The 21,522-nt window shown below is 36.9% G+C and overlaps 1 protein-coding gene and 1 pseudogene across 1 annotated transcript in view; one reads left to right on the forward strand and one right to left on the reverse strand.

Annotated features, from left to right (window-relative positions):
- AGPS (alkylglycerone phosphate synthase) overlaps positions 1–21,522 on the reverse strand; it is a 144,570-nt gene that overhangs the window by 16,335 nt on the left and 106,713 nt on the right. The window contains exons 17-19 of the mRNA XM_081814110.1: positions 16,107–16,196; positions 11,056–11,155; positions 8,854–8,911 (exon numbers count right to left, since the gene is read on the reverse strand). Of these exons, the coding sequence (XP_081670236.1) occupies positions 8,854–8,911; positions 11,056–11,155; positions 16,107–16,196 (248 nt within the window). The remainder of the gene's footprint in view (positions 1–8,853; positions 8,912–11,055; positions 11,156–16,106; positions 16,197–21,522) is intronic.
- Positions 15,865–15,991, forward strand: LOC115939221 (U4 spliceosomal RNA; annotated as a pseudogene).

The following is a 21,522-nucleotide window of genomic DNA, read 5'->3' on the forward strand; positions in this document are numbered from 1 at the left end:
ACCCCCCGCCACTCCAGGAACCCTCAGCTTGTTTCCTAAGATTAAGAGTCTCCTATGGTTTGTCTCCCTCTCTGGTTTCATCTTGTTTCATTTTTCCCTCCCTTCCCCTATGATCCTCTGTCTTGTTTCTCAAATTCCTCATATCAGTGAGATCATATGTTACTTGTCTTTCTCTGACTGACTTATTTCGCTTAGCATAATACCCTCTAGTTCCACCCACGTCATTGCAAAGGGCAAGATTTTGGGGTTTCTGATGGCTGCATAATATTCCACTGTATGTATCTGTGTGTGTGTGTGTGTGTGTGTATATATATATATATATACACACACCACTTCTTCTTTATCCATTCATCTGTTGATGAACATCTTGGCTCTTTCCACAGTTTGGCTACTGTGGACATTGCTGCTATAAACACTGAGGTGCACGTACCCCTTTGGATCACTACATTTGTATCTTTGGGGTAAATACCCAGTAGTGCAATTGCTGGGTCATAGGGTAGCTCTATTTTCAACTTTTTGAGGAAACTCCATACTGTTTTCCAGAGTGGCTGCCCCAGCTTGCATACCCACCAACAGTGTAGGGGGGTTCCCCTTTCTCCACATCCTCACAAACATCTGTTGTTTCCTGACTTGTTAATTTTAGCCATTCTGACTGGTGTGAGGTAGTATCTCCTTGAGGTTTTGATTTGTATTTCCCTGATGCCGAGTGATGTTGAACACTTTTTCATTTGTCTGTTGGCCATTTGGATGTCTTCTTTGGAAAAATGTCTGTTCATGTCTTCTGCCCATCTCTTGTTTGGATTATTTGTTCTTTGGGTGTTGAGTTTGATAAGTTCTTTATACATTTTGGATACTAGCCCTTTATCTGATATGTCATTTGCAAATATCCTCTCCCATTCTGTCAGTTGTCTTTTGGTTTTGGTGACCGTTTCCTTTGCTGTGCAAAAGCTTTATATCTTGATGAAGTCCCAACAGTTCATTTTTGCTCTTGCTTCCCTTGCCTTTGGCGATGTTTCTAGGAAGAAGTTGCTGCAACTGAGGTCGAAAAGGTTGCTACCTGTGTTCTCCTCAAGGATTTTGATGGATTCCTATCTCACATTGAGGTCTTTCAGCCATTTTGAGTCCATTTTTGTGTGTGGTGTAAGGAAATGGTCCAGTTTCATTCTTCTGCATGTGGCTGTCCAATTTTCCCAACACCATTTGTTGAAGAGACTGTCTTTTTTCCATTGGACATTCTTTCCTGCTTTGTCAAAGATGAGTTGACCATAGCATTGAGGGTCCGTTTCTGGGCTTTCTATTCTGTTCCATTGATCTATGTCCCTGGAATTGTGATGCCACCAGCTTTGCTTTTCTTTTTCAACATTTCTCTGGCTATTCGGGGTCTTTTCTGGTGCCATACAAATTATAGGATTATTTGTTCCATTTCTTTGAAAAAAGTGGATGGTATTTTGATAGGTATTGCACTAAATGTGTAGATTGCTCTAGGTAGCATAGACATTTTCACAATATTTGTTCTTCCAATCCATGAGCATGGAAGTCTTCCTCAATTTCTTTCAGGGATATTCTATAGTTTTCTGAGTACAGATTCTTTACCTCTTTGGTTAGATTTATTCCTAGGTATCTTATGGTTTTGGGTGCAATTGTAAATGGGATCCACTCCTTAATTTCTCTTTCTTCTGTCTTGTTGTTAGTGTATAGAAATGCCACTGATTTCTGTGGATTGATTTTATATCCTGCCACTTTATTGAATTCCTGTATGAGTTCTAGCAGTTTTGGGGTGGAGTCTTTTGGGTTTTCCACATAAAGTGTCATATCATCTGCAAAGAGTGAGAGTTTTATTTCTTCTTTGCCAATTCAGATGCCTTTTATTTCTGTTGTCTGATTGCTGAGGCTAGGACTTCTAGTACTATGTTGAATAGCAGTGGTGATAGTGGACATCCCTGCTGTGTTCCTGACCTTAGGGGAAAAGCTCTCAGTTTTTCCCCATTGAGAATGATATTCTGTGGGTTTTTCATAGATGGCCTTTATGATATTGAGATATGTTCCCTCTATCCTTACACCGTGAAGAGTTTTAATCAAGAAAGGATGCTATACTTTGTCAAATGCTTTTTCTGCATCGATTGAGAGGATCATATGGTTCTTGTTCTTTCTTTTATTAATGTATTGTATCATACTGATTCAGTTGCAGATGTTGAACCAACCTTGCAGCCCAGGGATAAATCCCACTTGGTCGTGGTGAATAATCCTTTTAATGTACTGTTGGATCCTACTGGCTAGTGTTTTGGTGAGAATTTTTGCATCCATGTTCATCAAGGATATTGGTCTGTAATTCTCCTTTTTGATGGGGTCTTTGTCTAGTTTTGGGATCAAGGTAATGCTGACCTCATTGAAAATAAGTTTGGAAGTTTTCCTTCCATTTCTATTTTTTGGAACAGTTTCAGAAGAATAGGTATTAATTCTTCCTTAAATGTTTGATAGAATTCCCCTGGGAAGCCATCTGGCCCTGGGCTCTTGTTTATTGGGAGATTTTTGATTACTGCTTCCATTTCCTTGCCGGTTATGTGTCTGTTCAGGTTTTCTATTTCTTCCTGTTTCACTTTTGGTAGTTTATACTTCTCTAGGAATGCATCCATTTCTTCCAGATTGTCTAATTTGCTGGCATTTAATTGATCATAATATGTTCTTATAATTGTTTGTATTTCTTTGGTGTTGGTTGTGATGTCTCCTCTTTCATTCATGATTTTATTTATTTGGGTCCTTTCTCTTTTCTTTCTGATAAGTCTGGCCAGGGGTTTATCAATCCTATTAATTCTTTCAAAGAACCAGCTCCTAGTTTCATTGATCTGTTCTACTGTTCTTTTGGTTTCTATTTCATTGATTTCTGCTCTGATCTTTATTATTTCTCTTCTCCTGCTGTGTTTAGGTTTTACTTGCTATTCTTTCTCCAGCTCCTTTAGGTGTAGGGTTAGGTTGTGTATTTGAGACCTTTCTTGTTTCTTGAGAAAGGCTTGTATTGCTATATACTTTCCTCTTAGGAGCACCTTTGCTGCATCCCAAGATTTTGAACAGTTGTGTTTTCATTTTCATTTGTTTCCATGAATTTTTTTTTAATTCCTTATTTCCTAGTTGATCCATTCATTCTTTACTAGGATGCTCTTCAGCCTCCATGTGTTTGAGTTCTTTCCGACTTTCCTCTTATGATTGAGTTCTAGTTTCAAAGCATTGTGGTCCAGAAATATGCAGGGAATGATCCCAATCTTTTGGTACCAGTTGAGACCTGATTTGTGACCTAGGATGTGATCTATTCAGGAGAATGTTCCATGGGCACTAGAGAAGAATGTGTACTCTGCTGCTTTGGGATGGAATGTTCTGAATATATCTGTGAAGTCCATTTGGTCCACTGTGTCATTTAAAGCCTTTATTTCCTTGTTGATCTTTTGCTTAGATGATCTGTCCATTTCAGTAAGGGGGGGGTGTTAAAGTCCCCTATAATTATTGTATTGTTGTCAATGTGTTTCTTTGGTTTTGTTATTAATTGGCTTATATAACTGGCTGCTCCCATGTTTGGGGCATAGATATTACAATTGTTAAATCTTCTTGTTGGAATGACCCTTTAAGTAGAATATAGTGCCCTTCCTCATCTCTTTTATAGTTTTTGGTTTAAAATCTAATTTGTCTGATATAAGGATTGCCACCCCAGCTTTCTTTTGATGTCCATTAGCATGGTAAATGGTTTTCCACCCCCTCACTTTCAATCTGGAGGTGTCTTTGGGTCTAAAATTAGTCTCTTGCAGGCAGCACATCGATGGGTCTTGTTTTTTTTATCCAATCTGATACCTGTGTCTTTTGACTGGGGCATTTAGCCCATTTACATTCAGGGTAACTATTGAAAGATATGAATTACCATTGTATTACCTGTAAGGTGACTGTTACTATATATTGTCTCTATTCCTTTCTGGTCTATATTACTTTTAGGTTCTCTCTTTGCTTAGAGGACCCCTTTCAATATTTCTTGTAGGGCTGGTTTCGTGTTTGCAAATTCTTTTAGTTTTTGTTTGTCCTGGAACCTTTTAACTCTCCTTCTATTTTCAGTGACAGCCTAGCTGGATATAGTATTCCTGGCTGCATATTTTTCTCATTTAGTGCTCTGAATATATCATGCCAGTCCTTTCTGGCCTGCCAGGTCTCTGTGGATAGGTCTGCTGCCAAGCTAATGTTTCTACCTTGTCAGTTACAGACCTCTTGTCCTGAGCTGCTTTCAGGATTTTCTCTCTCTCTGAGACTTGTAAGTTTTACTATTAGATGTCAGGGTGTTGACCTATTTTTATTGATCTTGAGTGGGGTTCTCTGTGCCTCCTGGATTTGGATGCCTGTTTCCTTTCCTGAATTAGGGATGTTCTCTGCTATAATTTGCTCCAATATACCTTCTGCCCCCCTCTCTCTCTCCTCTTCTGGGATCCCAATTATTCTAATACTATTTCGTCTTATGGTATCACTTATCTCTCGAATTCTCCCCTTGTGATCCAGTAGTTGTTTATCTCTCTTTTTCTCAGCTTCTTTATTCTCCATCATTTGGTCTTCTATATCACTAATTCTCTCTTCTGCCTCATTTATCCTAGCAGTTAGAGCCTCCATTTTTATTGCACCTCATTAATAGCCTTTTTTATTTTGACTTGGTTAGATTTTAGTTCTTTTATTTCTCCAGAAAGGGATTCTCTAGTATCTTCCATGCTTTTTTCAAGCCCAGCTAGTATCATTATAATCGTCATTCGACATCTTATATCCATATTGATTAGGTCCCTGGCAGTCAGTACTGCCTCTTGTTCTTTTTTTTGAGGTGAGTTTTTCCATCTTGTCATTTTGTCCAGAGGAGAACAGATGAATGAGAGAACAAAATGCTAAAAGGGTAACAAAGACCCCAGAAAAATATACACTAAACAAATCAGAAGAGACCCGAAAATGGGAGGGAAAGAAAGGGGGAAAAAAAAAAAGAAGACTCAGGCTGGTGAATAGATCAGAGCCACACACTAGAATTTAGGCATATTTTGGTCTGTTAGAAGAAACTGCCTCCCAAAATTTTAAAGAAAGGAAAACTTATGTATGTGCAAAATAAGTGTAAATACAATGAAGGGATGGAATATGACTGTAAAGATGAAAATTATAAAAGATTTTATAAAGGAACTGATAAGAAGTTGGTTGAGAAAAGAAAGAAGAAAATTAAAAAAGAAAAAAAAAAGGAAGAGAATGTGATCAGACAGGAGACCAGAACAAAGCTATACACTAGAGATTTAGGGTATATTTTGGTCTGTTAGAAGAAACTGTATCCCAAAATTTTAAAGAGAGTAAAACTGATATATATACAAAAAATAAGGTTAACTACAATGAAGGGATAGACTATGACTCTAAAAATGAAAATTAAAAAAGATTTTTAAAAAAGGAATTGATAAGATGTTGGTTTAAAAAGAGAAAAAGAAAAATTCAAAAAAAAAGAAAAAATAAGGAAAATTAAAAAAATTAACTTTGAAAGACTAAAGAATCATGGGAAAAGAAGCTAAGAATTCTATGTGCTGTATTCCCCTAGTGCTGGAATTCTGCCGTTCTCATTGATCAGTAAACTTGGTCTTGGCTGGCTGTTCTTCTGGGCGAGGGGCCTGTTGCAGAGATTCTCAAATGTCTTTGTCAGAGGCAGAATTGCCCCGCCCTTGTCTGGGGCCAGGCTAAGTAGTCTGCTCGGTTTTGCTCTCGGTAGCTTTTGTTCCCTGAAAGCTTTCCGTACAGCTTTAGAGGACAAGGAAGAAAATGGAGGCCTCCCAATCTCTGCGCCAGAGGAGAACTCAGGGCCCCGCTCCTCAGTAAGCCCCCCGAGAAAAAGCAGTCAATCATTCCTGTCTCCCCGGTCTCTGGCCACAACTCTGTGCTCACCCGGCCTGTGACCAAGCATTTTTATCTCTGGCACGTGACCCCATTTGGAGTCTCCAAAGCCAGCAGATTCCTTTGGTGTATTCCCATGCCGCTCCTCCCAGAGGGAGGAAGAGAGTGTCCCCAGATCTGCTGCTTGTTGGGTCCCTGCTGGAAGAGTAGTGGCCCGACTGTGCCACGGATTATGGTTTATGGCAACCCCAGGCTGAGAGCCCACTCCTCGACTCTGTCTTTGCAGCCAGCTTCCCCACTCTGATACCTGGGATCTCTGCCACGCTCAGGCACCCCCGGTCTTTCTGTGATCCCGAGGGTCCTGAGACCACACTGTCCCACGAGGGTTCCACCCCCCGCTTAGCCACTGGAGCGATGTCCCTCAGCGGAGCTGACTTCTCAAAGTTCTGATTTTGTGCTCCGCTGCTCTATCACTTGCCAGTAGCGGCTGATGGAGGCTCCCTCCCCCCGCGGTCTATCTTCCCATATATTGCCTCAGATTCACTTCTCTGCATGTCCTACCTTCCAAAAAGTGGTCGCTTTTCTGTTCGGGTAGTTGCTGCTATTCTTTTCTTCGATCTCCTGTTGAGTTTGCAGGTGTTCAGAATGGTTTGATACCTATCTAGCTGAATTCCTGGGACCAGAGAAAATTTAGTTCTACTCTGCCACCTTGCTCCTCCTCTGCCTCTCGACTTTTTAGTTGCTTTAAGACGAAGTTTGAATAGAACCAATGCATCTATGGAAGAACACTAAAATGTCTGCTGTTATGCAGTTGTAGAGAAATGCGTGTTATTTCACCCCACTTTTCTACTGAATAACTGGCTCTGTTAATACACTTTCTCAGAAATATTATGGAATAGGGCGCCTGGGTGGCTCAGTCGTTAACCGTCTGCCTTCGGCTCAGGTCATGATCCCAGGGTCCTGGGATTGAGCCCTGCATCAGGCTCCCTGCTCAGTGGGAAGCCTGCTTCTCCCTCTCCCACTCCCCTTGCTTGTGTTTCCTCTCTCGCTGTGTCTCTCTCTGTCAAATAAATAAAATCTTAAAAAAAAAAAATATTATGGACTAAACTGAGCCTTTTCATGATTAAACATGACCTTATATTCAAACAAGGCCTGACCATTAAATGTTTGAAACTAAACTAACAGAGAGTGAGGCTATAGCCATTTTAATATGAAAGATTCAGAGCTCTTTGAGAATTTGCAAAACTGCCCCAAATTCTGTGAGCACTGAGGCACTTATCCATTCACTTAACATATTCACTGAGCATCTACTATACAGAAGAGCCAGTAGTCACTGTTCTCGGGACTGGGAAACACAGTGACGGACAAGATAAAGTCAGTAACCTTACTGAACTTATTCAAATGAGGAACACAGAAACTAAACAAGAGAACAGGGAAGATACCTCTAAGAAAGTGACATTCTTTTTTTAATGATTTTATTTATTTGACAGAGAGAGATACAGCAAGAGAGGGAACACAAGCAGGGGGAGTGAGAGAGGGAGAAGCAGGCTTCCCACGGTGCAGGGAGTCCGATGCGGGGCTCGATCCCAGGACCCTGGGATCATGACCTGAGCTGAAGGCAGACGCTTAACGACTGAGCCACCCAGGCGCCCCAGGTGACATTTTTATCAGAGAACTAAATGATGGGGAAAGTGAGCCAAGAAAATATCTGGGGGAAAAACAATTGAAAGAAAGAACATCAGAAAAAGAAGAAACAGCAAAGGCCTTGCAGGGGAAAGGGGATTGGGATGTCTGAAGAATAGCAAGAAAGCCAATGTAAGAAAGTAGTAAGAGATGCAGATGGAGAGAAAGACACATGTATATCCTTGAAGGTCCTGATAAAGAGTTTGGATTTTATTTTGAGTGTGAGGGGAAAACACGGAGTTTTGGGAAAAGATTACTCTGGCAGCAACAGAAATGACAGTAGGGGAACACGAGTGGAAGTAGACAGACCAGTTAAGATGCTACTGAAGCAGTCTCAGCAGGAAGAAATAGTGATTTGAACTAGAATGTCGTGGTGGTGATGCTTTCTGGTAGTTGAGAATCATCAGCATATTTTTAAGTCCTGGGACTCAGGTAATCACCTGGACTGAACACAGAAGAACAAACTGGCTCAGGGCAGAGTCCTGGAGGATACTCCAATATTTAGTAGTTTAGAAGAGGGCAAGCTGGCAAGGGAAAGCATCTTCATTTTACCAGCACATAGGAAATATACTTTGTATTTAGGCTTACCTAGTTTCTTTTCCTAAGCACTAGAGGAAACCAGGTAGAGTTTTTTTCTATGCAGTTTTAATTTTTGAGCACACAGAAAATAAAAATATGAGAAATATGATAGAAATAAAAGATTTCTATTTAAATGAGGCAGAATCTCTTAATAAATAAATATGCAATCAAACCTAGCTACATTCAAGTTCAAGCCAATAATTTCTAAAAATAAATCATTTCATCAAACTTGGGAATCCTTAACAAATAAAGACCTACAGGCCTAGAACCTGAAAATGCACATAAATTACAGAAGTTTTATTGTAACATGATCTGACCTATATTTGTTTGTTACCTGTTACCTGACAACGTGTTAAAACCTACAATCAGGAAGTATAAAAACAACCAGAAAATCCAACTGATTTACATGCAAGAGCTGAGAAAATGAAATGTCTATATTGTGGAAATTAAAATGTTGACTCATTTCTATTTTAACATCTAAAGCATAGCAATTAATTAACTTAGTGTCTAAATTAGAGAAATAGAGGTTTTTATACTTTAAAAGAAAAACAGTAATGTTTAGTATTTCTTCTGTTGGTTACTACCACAACCTAGGCTACCTCAATGACAGACATACAAACTCTCAAGAAATAGCAGGTACCCTCCAATTACGTACTGTTGTTCTCCATAGCACTTTATCAAACCAATTATTTTTAATAGTAGGAATATTAGGAATTCTACCTCCGTGGTGATGCGACAGGCTCCCTCCATTAGCAAGGATTTCTTCTCTAGCAGCTGCCTGTATTTGGAAACAACACAACAAATAGTTGCTACTTAGGTTTCACTTTGAAGTGAAAGAGTAAGACCAAGACCCAGCTCCCAAAGGAGGCACGTACTTCCTGGGTTAAATAACAAACTGGATGCCTAATTTTCCTTTCTCTTGGGTTAACTACATTTAAGAAAAATTAAAATATGCAGCCTAGCTTTATACATTTTTTCCTAGTGAATGGTCACAATGTCTATAATAGTCACTTCAAGATTCTAGAAAAGAAAAAGACAAAATGATCAATTCAGCAGCACTACATCGTTAATAATTTTGTGAAGACAGTCAAGTCCTACTCTGAAGTAAACATCTCACTATACCAACAAGTGTTAGTAACTCACATTTATTTTAACTGCTTATTTTATGTCTACAAAACTACACTAAGCAATTTACCTGTAGTAACTCATTTATTTTCTGCTATAGCCTTATGGAATAACTACAATTAACTGCATTTCACAAAGAAAATGAGGCTTAGATGGTTAAATTACTCACCAAATACCATAAAGTGGGCATCAGACTCAAAATTAGTTGCAAAGCTATCAGAGATCAAACAGAAAAGCTCTTATGGAGAACATTTCTTAGGTCAATGTCCTGGGACAAATTACTGTCAGACCTATGGACATTTAAGCGCAAAAAAACCTGCTTGTTTTCTCCTCCTAACATGTTCAGCCCTGATTAACCTCCTTATAGAGCACTAAGTTTAGAAAAATAAACACTTAAAGCAAAATAGAGAATGACTGAAGTGCAGAGTGAAAAAACGGGAACAGAAGAATTATATTCAATTCATGAGTATATACCAGCCATGAGGTGAAATATCTACAGTGCCTAGAACCTCTCAGAATTACTCAGGTGTGTATAAACTATCAGGAGTTAGGCCAGGGTAGAAAAGGGCCCAGGCAGGACAGATGGACCATATCTCATTGCAAAGTAACTTGTATGAACCCTCATCATTTAGGATTTAGGGTTTTTCAAATGAATCAAAAAAATTCTAGCATTATATCTTCTAACAAATTATTTTAAATAAGATTATTTTACATTTAATAAATTATTACATTAATTAAACAAATAATTTTAAATAAAGCAGTAACTACTTGAAATTAGTAGCACTTTAAGAATGGCAGTTTGGATTGGGGAAAAAGGAATAATTTCACTCTTGTAGTATAGTACAGGGACGGGACCTTTGAGGAGCCAGAGGGCAATCAAAACACTGAAAGGCTAAGCTGACAGAAAAGTACTCAAACTTTTGAGGGTGATAAATATGTTCATTATTTTGATTGGGGTGATATTTTCACAGGTGTAAACATATGCAAAACTCACCAAACTGTACACTCCAAATACGTGCAGTTTCCTGTATTTCAATTATACTTCAAAAAAGTTGTCAAAAAAAAAAAAAAAAAGGAGGCATAGGAGGGAGCCAACCAAATCTTGTCTATGGTTTGTGTCTAAAAGTGTGCCACTGAAAATCACTGCACGGTACTACCTTTGGCAGGCATGCAATAACACTAAGACACTAGGTTTTAAACACTAGCACACGTGAGGTTTAACCAAACCTCAGTCTCCTCCCAGCTCCACCACAGTCTAGTCTGTCCTTCAACTCTAGGCATACTTGTAATGAAAATTGGAATCTTAAGGCCATTCAAGGAATGTTAACAGAAACTGGCAGCAAATGAACCTCAATGGCCTACGTATAGCTAGAGCAAACAGAAAATTAGAAACCTAGAATGAGGATATTACAGCAACAAACAGCAAGAACAGCAGGGCTGCTGACCTCAACTGCAGCCACCACTGGCAAATGGGTGAATTGCCAAAGTGATACCAAGGATTCCCACAGTCCTTTGTTATTTAATTTAATCAGGTTTTATATACTGTAAATAACAACCAAAGAATCACAGGCTACAGAATATTAATTTCAGAATATTAATTCTAATATCTCTAGAGAATATTAATTTTAGACTCACAATTCACTATACAACTCAGTTTACCAAATATGCTTCTCATTTCTATCAACTACCAAGTAAGCCATTGAGTGATTAAAGAGAGTCAAACTAAAATGCATAAATTGATAGGAAAGTTTATTTAAAAAAGAATGTAAGAGTATATACTCATATATGCAAAATTACCTCTGTTTGTTCAAACACAGTCAGTGGGTCACTTATTCCCCTGTAGTTAAAGGCAAAGTAGAAATAGATGCATGCACCTGCATCATAAATCTGCGTCACCCTAAAAAACAAACAGACAATTTCCACAAGGCTTTAAGTTAAGTGAAATCAGATTTAACATCTAGAAATGTAAAGGTAAGATCATTTAACTTGCTTAAGCCATAATCTCATTCTCTACCCAGACTCTTAACTCCATGGAAGGAATGGAGATTGCCTGAAGGAAATACAGGAACTATTTGTACTATTTTTAACAACTTTTTTTGGTAAATCTGGATTATTAGCCAAAGAATTAAAAACAATGTAAATGTTTCTCCAAATGGCCTGAAATAAACAAAAACACCACCTCCTCAGAAGAGATTGGTTTTGTTTTGTTTTGTTACAAAGTATAGGGAAGTTAAAGAAGTCCCCAAACAGACTAGATGGGACTTGGTGATCCATTATAAGCCTCCTATACTTCCTCAAAGTCAAGAGAAATAGGCATGAGAACTTAAACCTTGGAAACAAGAAAAATGTTCAAATACCAAAAATGATCAGGCTGGGTAAAATATAGCATCTTCACTAACTTCATATTAATAATTATTTAGAACTTTGGAAACAAATTGGATGATCAGACCAAATGCAGTGACATGGCTTTAAAATACTGTCCCTGAAGGTTTTATACTCTGGGCCCCATATGTGCGCATGTTGTATGTGTGTTTAAAAAAAGATATCCAGCACATTAGATTATTAAATCATATATATGATATATATCTGGGCTTTCAAAATGCAATTAGGTGAAGCATTTAAAAGAGGGCTAAGATAATCATAGTCAGATCTGTGAGTGCAATTTACAGAGGTTCCTACAAAGAATTTAATTTAACAGAAGGAGCAAATACAGAGGAAATACTCTTTTTACTACAACAATACAAAGAGAATCTAATCTAAAATTTTAATGGCCTTTTAGGCCAAATGTTAGGTGCCTCAGAACAGAAGAAATGAACTGTTTAACAATGCTACTGTCAATTTGCCAGCTGTGTGTTTCTTCTAGTGTTAATTCACACTCATAAAAAAGATCCCTTGAATGTTTACATTTTAAGTACCAGATTTACAAAGTTTAAGAAAAATTGGAGAACCATTTTAACTATGAGGGCACTATCATTTAGGAATAACCAAATTTAAATAAATTGAAAGGATACCTGAATGAAATGAGTTTACAGCAATTAGTAAAATATATATCACTCATATTTGAATCAATATCAATAAATAGAAAATGCAACTAAATATTAATAGAGCATTGCTAGCTTCCAACAAATCCAGGATCTATACCACAGAGTTGTTTTCAATAGATAAGCAGGCTTCTAAAAGTTTCACTGATCAGTAACTCAAAGACAAAGCAAAAATAATAGTATAAATAATAAAAAAACATTTTTTGGAAAACCTCATTTTCGATCCACTTCAGAAACTGACTCATATCCACACCTTTTAATAGATTGAGTCTATCATTTAAGACAAACACCAATCTCTTCCAAAATCATCTGGACAAGTGATAGCATGCCTGCCAAAGTCATTATATTATTCTTTAATTTCTAAAAAGTTTTTGGAGTTTTTTTCTTATGTTAGACTCACTGGCCAGGAATTCCTTCCTATAAAACTTCAGAAAATTTTGGGTTAGAATTTCTATTCCAGTATACAAAGTACATTTTAATAGAGAGAAATGAAATAAATGAACTCAATAAATGCACCCTACAGCTAGTTATTTCCCTTGTGATCTTTGATTTCCTTGAGAGCTATAATTATTTCAAGGTAATTTTGGAATAACTTTTTAAAAAAACTCGTTTAAAAAGTGTATCTCACACACTCAACATTTACATTCAACATACAATAGCCTCCTTGGCCACAGTAATAAGCAGCTCAAATCAAACTAAACTAAAACCAAACTCTGGTTAAATGTTAGTTTTACCAAGTATGAGATATAAGAACTATATTTAAAACTCCTTAGCAAAGCCATTCAAATAACTAGACTGCACATTCTAAATTTTGGTTTTATAAAATGATCACAGAAGCTGAGCATATAGGCTTTTACCAGAAAAACATTCTTTAAAAACCAGCTACTTAATAAATGACATATGTCAAATTTAGTCTACCTATAATACATAATAAAGAACCTTAGTTCTTTTGAGTTCCAAGACTTGTGCTATTACGGTAGGTGTCTGAGGCAGAATATTTTACTTCACAATAACTTTCAGTAAGTAGTGGTTTGTCACAATGATATTCTCATAATGGAAGGGAAGAAGTCTAGAGAGATAAATAAGGAGGTGGGGAAGAAGGAGGAAGAGGGGATAAAATCTATTAAGTTGCTACTTGATAAAACAAAGGAATAAAAATTCTCAACTACAAAAAAATAGATTCCATTATTTAAAATGTTTCAAATTTTACTGGTAACAAATGACTTTTGGATTATTAGGCCTGATTTGCTTTCAGTATTATAGTAAGAGGCCTGATAGACCAGATTGTCAAAAGAATTAAGTATCAATTTGGGTTCATAATATAAATGAACACAAAATTTTTCTTAGACTTTAAGATAAAAGACTTACTTTAAAAGACATCTCCAAATTAAAAGAGAGAGAGAGAGAGAGAGAGAGAGAGAAAGAAAGAAAGAAAGAAAGAAAGAAAGAAAGAAAGAAAGAAAGAAGGAAAAAAAGAAAGAGGAATATGTACATTCTTACACCTTTATTTGGAAAAGTTCTCTCCAAGATCAGTCACTAGGGCACCAGTAGGTTTACCAAGTTATAAGCTTTTTATTGTACAGAACAAGGCCCCTATTTTCCCTTCTTTTAGATATATCAAATGACCAGTCAATAATCTCTAAATTCACATTTTTAGCTTTTATGTTCTTGGATTCAACCCCGAATATATTTGTTCTAAAACATGTTAATAATACATATAGGTTCAGTACTTCCTCAAATGGTCTTCAAACCCTGACTCTCTCTCCCACACAGACGCAAAAAAACACAATTTCGAGTAGATCCTTCTAGCTGACATGAACATTTAATGTATAAGAAAGATGCTTTCCTCAGATCTCATGTTAGAATTTTGCTTTCTTACCCCAGCAAAAGCACAAAAATTTAGCAAGTTCTGAAAGATATCTGTCCCAATGGGGGCAATATGTAGAACTAAGAAACACAATCTGGTAGTAGGGAAGTACAAGATGAGGATATAAAAGATAGAAAAAAGAAAAAAATCAGAAGAGATAGCAGGCTGAAGAGTATAGAAATATTTCTAGTCTTGCAAAGCAAATATATGCAAATTATCATGCTATATTAAAATATCAAAGAGGACTTAACAATTGGATGCCTTCATGAGGAAGAAAAACAATACCCAAATTTCCCTCACTAGCACTAGTATAGGTTGTCTACCTCAATCTTCACGTAATGACCTCACAACAATACAATGGCATTCACAAAGCCCTTCACATGCTTTCACATTTCAGACTCACAAGCCTCATCAAGTAGATGGTATTACCACTGCCTTACTAATGATAAACTTTGAGCCCAAAGAGTTTAAATTACTAATAAACAGCAGAACAGTGCCTTCACCTATCAGACACATGTAATGTTACAAAACAAAGAAATTTAAAAAGTAAACAGGGAGTTGTCATGGCCATATAGTTGGCCAGAAGGGCCTGGTTCTTGGAATAGGCTGAAATAGGCCCAGGTCTACCTTCCCAGGCTGAGATTAAGTGATTCCAGGCAAATCAGAACAAGCCTCATGCATAGAAATATACAGAAATGGTGTTTTGGTGAGTATCTGTTGTTTTAAAGTCCTGCATCGGGTGCACTTAACAATAAAGATATTACATTATTTCCCAAATTACCTAATTTATAATTTTGCTTCTATTGTAATTTTTTGGTTTATTTCTATAATAAATATTGAGTTATATTCTTGAAAACCACACACACACACACACACAGAAAAAAGGAGAGGCAGTTATGTAACCCAGAGTGTTTCGTAAATTTTAAAGCGCTAGATTACTACTGTATCATTTACTTTAAGGATCCCCTTCACATAATCTCCCCTAATTTCTCCTTATTCTCCATTCCAATTAATTCTATAACTTTATAGATAAGTCAAATGCTCAATTCAATCTTGATACATTTAATCTTCTGGTGTTTATACAGGTCTTTTAATAAGAAAAGATTGAATACAAAGTGCCCCTTCTCAAGAAAACCTCACTCTGGACTGCTGCTACCTAACAAAGAGGACAAGACCTTCAGTTAACTTACCACTATGGAAGATACAAGCCACAGGTGATGTTTTAAATTTCAATTATTTGAAATTAAATAAAACTTACAATTCAGTCCCACAGTCACATTTCACCAGCTCCACAGACCCATGTGGCTTGTGGCTACCATAACAGACAGGGCAGATAAAGAACAGTTCCACTGCTGTAGAAGGATCTATTGAAAGCAATGAGTTAATCTTCATTTGGATATTTTGCTCCACTCATTCCTTTATTCTATGCCCATTCATTGAATCAATAACTAATAAAGTGGTTAAAAATGCTTTTTGTCTATTGAAGAAAAAGCTATGTTGACTGTGTATTAAATTATACTTTCTTGAATATAAATGTGATTTATAGTTTCAGTGAATGAAGAGAGAGTCCTTTACTTATTCCAGGAGCTCCAAGGTTTGGCTCTGCACTGTCATGCTGTCCCAGTAGGGTAGAAAGCTCATTTACAGAAAGGTATTCTACTCCTAAAGGGCTGAGGACTGCTCTAAAATCCTAGTGGTAGCTTTGCGTGGTGGCAGTATCGTAGCCAATGAGGTTTATCCGAGGCATGATTATTGCTAATTAAAATCCTAGTGGCACAACCCTAAGAAGGTGGCAAAAGGAAGTTTAGGAAAACTTGCTAACTGGAATAGATCGAAGATATTCCTCAGTTGGCAAATTATGTTTCTCCATTAAATAAAAAATGTGTTTGTTTGTTTGTTTGTTTTTCAGGATAAGTAGTATAAGAACAACAACAACTCACCTGCAGGTAGAAAGAGGAGCAAACTGAACACCCTTCTCTTTGCATTCCCTTGTTATTCGTTCTTTTACATTTCTACAGAGATCCACAACCCTAGAAGACATCATTGAACACAATATGAAGTTTTCAAATAAATTACAAAAATCTGAATAAATGCTAGTTAATCTGGCATCCTTCCATTCATAACTTCAAAGGAGTAAAGTTCTTTCTTTTTTGCCATAGGAAAGATATAAGTCAGAATACCATACTCAAGCCTGCTGAAGGTGGTTTCTTATATTTAGGCAAATCCAATTTCAAAATAAATTTAATTATAAGATTTTAAAAGCTTTAAAGAAAGCCATATCGAACATGTTAATGAAAATTCAATTCTGGGTTTATAGGAATACCAATCTGTGCCCATGTCTAAGACATTTCCCTTAATATAAAAATAATCAATAATCATGATGTTATACCAAATGTCCAGGAGCCTATTGTCAAGCACTGAGCTAAAATATAGTTCGGGGCGCCTGGGTGGCTCAGTCGTTTAAGCGACTGCCTTTGGCTCAGGTCATGATCCCAGGGTCCTGGGATCGAGCCCTGCATTGGGCTCTCTGCTCAGCGGGGAGCCTGCTTCTCTGTGTTCCCTCTCTCGCTGTGTCTCTGTCAGATGAATAAATAAATCTTTAAAATAAATAAATAAATAAAATATAGTTCAACAAAGACTTACTGGACATGAACTATGTGTAAAGCTATGCTAGACTGATATTAAAAGTCAATGAAAACAGACAGGTAAGAAACAGTTCTTAAAGGGAAGAGGGAATTGATAATATTTAACAATATTAATCATTTTTTCTATATTTTAAATAAACTTTTTATTTGAAATAGTTTTAGATACAGAAAAGTCACAAAAACAGTACAAAGAGTTCCTCTTTCCCAGTTTCCTCTAATGTTAACATATTATATTAACCATGACAGATTTGTCAAAACTAACTGACTTCAGGACATCACTATTAACTAAAACACAGACTATATTCATATTTCACCAAATTTCATTTTGACCACGAAATACTGTTGTTTTAAAATACGAAGGCATCTGGTTTCTTTTGTTCTTTAGTTTTTGATATAATTTTTAAGGTCCTATTTTGGAGTGAAGGAGGTCTAATGGTGACGTATTCATATTTTGGGAACATGCTCAGGAAAAAGTTCTGAAATAGAAAACAGATGTCAGTCAATGCTTCTAGGGTGGAGATCCAGAGACAAAAGATTTGACTGACAAAAGACTAATCTATTTTTTAATGTGAGCTGTAATATTTTGTTATTACTACATATTCCATTTCTTTTGGAAAATAAAACTCCTAGGGGACATATAAGTCATCTTATTCTCCAATTAACATTCTGGCTACATACTGACACTGACTCTGTGTTTTAAACCTTGGTCTGTTTAGAATCAGGAGAACGGAAAAGGTAACAAAGAAACTCAAAAGGCTGGGCCATCTCTATTGTCTAAAGACTGATTTGACTGTGTGAGAACCAATTTGATAAAAACAGTCATTTACATGGATTATGCTTTATAAAACACATTAAAGTCACTTATATTTCCAATAAGAACAAAGAATATACGTTAAAACATAAATATGGAATTTCAGTATTTTATTAGCTATTGTATTAGCATGTTAAATTTTCTTTTTTAAATACAGTATCTGCAAGTTTTATAAATTCTGATTTTACAAAACAGAGCTCGTAAGTTAAATTCTGCTTAATTCTATGAGAGTTGGAGGCAAACATGATTTATCAAGGTTATCTATACCTCATTTATGGAATGATAAGGATGTATGTTTTTAAAATACCTCTTGTAAAAGTATTTAGATTATTGGAATTTATTGTATCTTTATTTTGAAAATCCAACTTATAAAACAAATACTTTAAATATAAATAAAACCTTTAAGAGCTTTAAGAGCTATAGGTGTTAATGAAGATTATAAATTTATAAACAATTTTTTTTTAAAGATTTTATTTATTTATTTGACAGAGAGAGACACAGCGAGAGAGGGAACACAAGCAGGGGGAGTGGGAGAGGGAGAAGCAGGCTCCCCGCAGAGCAAGGAGCCCGATGTGGGACTCGATCCCAGGACCCTGGGATCATGACCTGAGCCGAAGGCAGTCGCTCAACCGACTGAGCCACCCAGGCACCCTATAAACAATTTCTTTATCATGACTAGAAAACAGTGTTACATAACAATAATAATCATAATCTACAGTAATAATGAGGAGGAGATGGGACAAAGAACATGTCTGAATGGTTGTGCTCGCTTCGGCAGCACATATACTAAGAACATGTCTGAATGGTTAAAACCCTTAATCAGATACTTTCTAAAAATGATTTGCGGGCGCCTGAGTGGCTCAGTTGGTTAAGCGACTGCCTTCAGCTCAGGTCATGATCCTGGAGTCCCGGAATCGAGTCCCGCATCGGGCTCCCTGCTCAGCAGGAAGTCTGCTTCTCCCTCTGACGCTCCCCCATCTCATGCTCTCTCTGTCTCTATCTCATTCTCTGTCTCAAATAAATAAATAAAATCTTTAAAAAAAAAAAATGATTTGCACAGAGGGAGTTCTGAAAGCATTCTCTCATAGAGCTTGTATGAAGTTCAGTCCATTTGGACCAATCATTCTATGGGAGAGAAAATTAACTGTGTATACTTTTAAATTCTTACCTGACCTATTAGCAACTTTAACCCTGTTGACCATTTCCTGCTTGAAAAAAATTTCCCTGGGTTTCTCTCACATCACTGGTTTCCCTCCAAATCCTCTAGATATTATTCTCTTTTGCTAGCTCTTGTTTGTATGCTCATCCCTTAAATTTTAGGATTCCCTGGAATTCTTTTTTAGGCCCTCTTTTTTTTTTTTTACCTTCATCTATACTATCTATAAGGGTTTGTATCTACTCCCTTGGTTGTCATAAGTCTCATGCTAGTGTCTCCAAAATCTTTAAATCTCCAACTCAGATCTTCTAGACAGCTATTTTTATAGGCTGCATTCTTATACCATTCCAGAGTTCACTCATAGGACTCTATGCAGAATATTCATTGAGCACTTAACAGGTACAGTCATTTTGCTAGGGCCACTGAGAAACACACAAAAACTAGTAGACCAATAATCCCTTAAGAGACTTACACATGAAAAGGCCTAGCAACCTAACAATGTTTGAAAGTTGAAGACTCTGATCCCTTGGGTTTCTGCTAAACATTGTCTCTACCTAGCTAAATGTTTGAAAGAAAAAGCAAGTTGCTAAATGGGTAATGAGTAAATTTTATGTCAGGAATGTAGCTGCTTTCCGTTAATTTTATTTACGAAAACTTCAGCTGACAATGTTGTTTTAAGTGAAAACAAACCAAATATGTAACCCCGTATAAAACAGATACTGTCAGTGAGTCAAATATATAAAAATACACAAGAAAAGGATTTAAAAAGTGAAAAGATAGGGGGCGCCTGGGTGGCTCAGTCGTTAAACATTTGCCTTTGGCTCGGGTAATGGTTCCAGGGTCCCGGGACTGAGCCCCGCATCAGGCTCTCTGCTCAGCGGGAAGCCTGCTTCTCCCTCTCCCACTCCCCCTGCGTTCCCTCTCTCGCTGTGTCTCTCTCTGTCAAATAAATAAATAAAAATCTTTAAAAAAAAAAAAAGTGAAAAGATAGTACGTGATTAGCTTCCACAGCTGCAAGAATAAAAAGACAAATGACAATCATCAATTAATAGTAATTGATGAAGAAATTCATAATGCTGAAGAAGTTAACACTACGCTAACCTACCTTCCCAAGCAAGGAAAAGTATAAAAGACTAAAATGGTCTTTGAGACAACTATGAACAGCTACCAAATGATATTTGCTGTTCAAAAGTTCAGATGTCAATAGTTGATTTTTTATTTATAAGATTTATCCCCTTGTTAAAATATAGCATCAACAATTGTGAATAACAGATTGGTACTATATATTTGATTAATTTTACAATGCATGGAATATGAACATCCATGCACCAAAAGTTATACCCATAGTAGATAAAGCAGAAAAGTATAAAGTTTTCTGCGGGAGGGGAGAAAAGAGGTTAGGGTAGAACAAAAATGTTAAGATATTAATATCTAGGAGGTGGATTCATGGGGATTTGTTATACCTTATTTACTTTATTGTAGATTTAAAATAATTTGTATATTTTATAAAGAAAAAGTAAAATGTAAGGCATACTAAAAAATGTACTAAGTCTTTTTTTTTTTTTTTTTTAAAGATTTTATTTATTTATTTGACAGAGAAAGAGACAGAGAGAGAGGGAACACAAGCAGGGGGAGCGGGAGAGGGAGAAGCAGGCTTCCCGCCGAGCAGGGAGCCCGATGCGGGGCTCAATCCCAGGACCCTGGGATCATGACCTGAGCTGAAGGCAGACGCTTTACGAACTGAGCCACCCAGGCGCCCCTGTACTAACAGTCTTAAGAACTTTTATTACTGAGTTAACTCAAAAGTCCATTTTTAAAAAAATATTTTATTTATTTGACAGAGAGAGAGAGACAGTGAGAGCAGGAACATAACCAGGGGGAGTGGGAGAGGGAGAAGCAGGCTTCCTGCTGAGCAGGGAGCCCGATATGGGGCTCGATCCCAGGACCCTGGGATCATGACCTGAGCTGAAGGCCGATGCTTAACGACTGAGCCATCCAGGCACCCCTCAAAAGTACATTTTTAATAAAACCACTTCACATTGCTCATCAGTTTTTATTATCAATTCCCTAACCAATATCTGTATGTATATGTGTGTAATGCAAAAATAGAGGATGTAATTAATATCTTAAACGGGATTTCTTTTAGAAATCACTGAAATACAGGGCGCCTGGGTGGCTCAGTTGGTTAAGCGACTGCCTTCAGCTCAGGTCATGATCCTGGAGTCCCTGGATCGAGTCCCGCATCAGGCTTCCTGCTCGGCAGGGAGTCTGCTTCTCCCTCTGACCCTCCCCTCTCTCATGTGCTCTCTCTTATTCTCTCTCTCTCAAATAAATAAATAAAATCTTTAAAAAAAAAAAAAAAAGAAACCACTGAAATACAAGTTAAAATCTTACTTAATAATACCCATACAAATATCAAAAGCGAAATCATATGTTACAAAAGAAGGTTAACACTGGTTTTATAATTCTGGGGGACTTTTTAGAGAACATTCAAGCATATTAAGCACTTAAAGATTTAAACCATAGAAGCCAGTAAAACTATATAGTGACACTTCAGTGCTCAATAAGATTCTTTAAAATGTAGACTTCAGTAATATCTTTTCCTTCTATGGGACATAGACAAATCTGTCTCAAACCAAAAAAAAAAAGGCTTGCAAATATGACATTCTGATGAAGATATTAAGTTTTTAAAAGATTTATTTATTTTAGAGAGAGTGAGAGAGAGAGAGCGAGTGGAGGGGAGG

This window comes from Leptonychotes weddellii, chromosome 3 (assembly GCF_054177405.1).
Source record: "Leptonychotes weddellii isolate Sample4059 chromosome 3, ASM5417740v2, whole genome shotgun sequence".
In the NCBI taxonomy this organism is placed as follows: domain Eukaryota; kingdom Metazoa; phylum Chordata; class Mammalia; order Carnivora; family Phocidae; genus Leptonychotes; species Leptonychotes weddellii.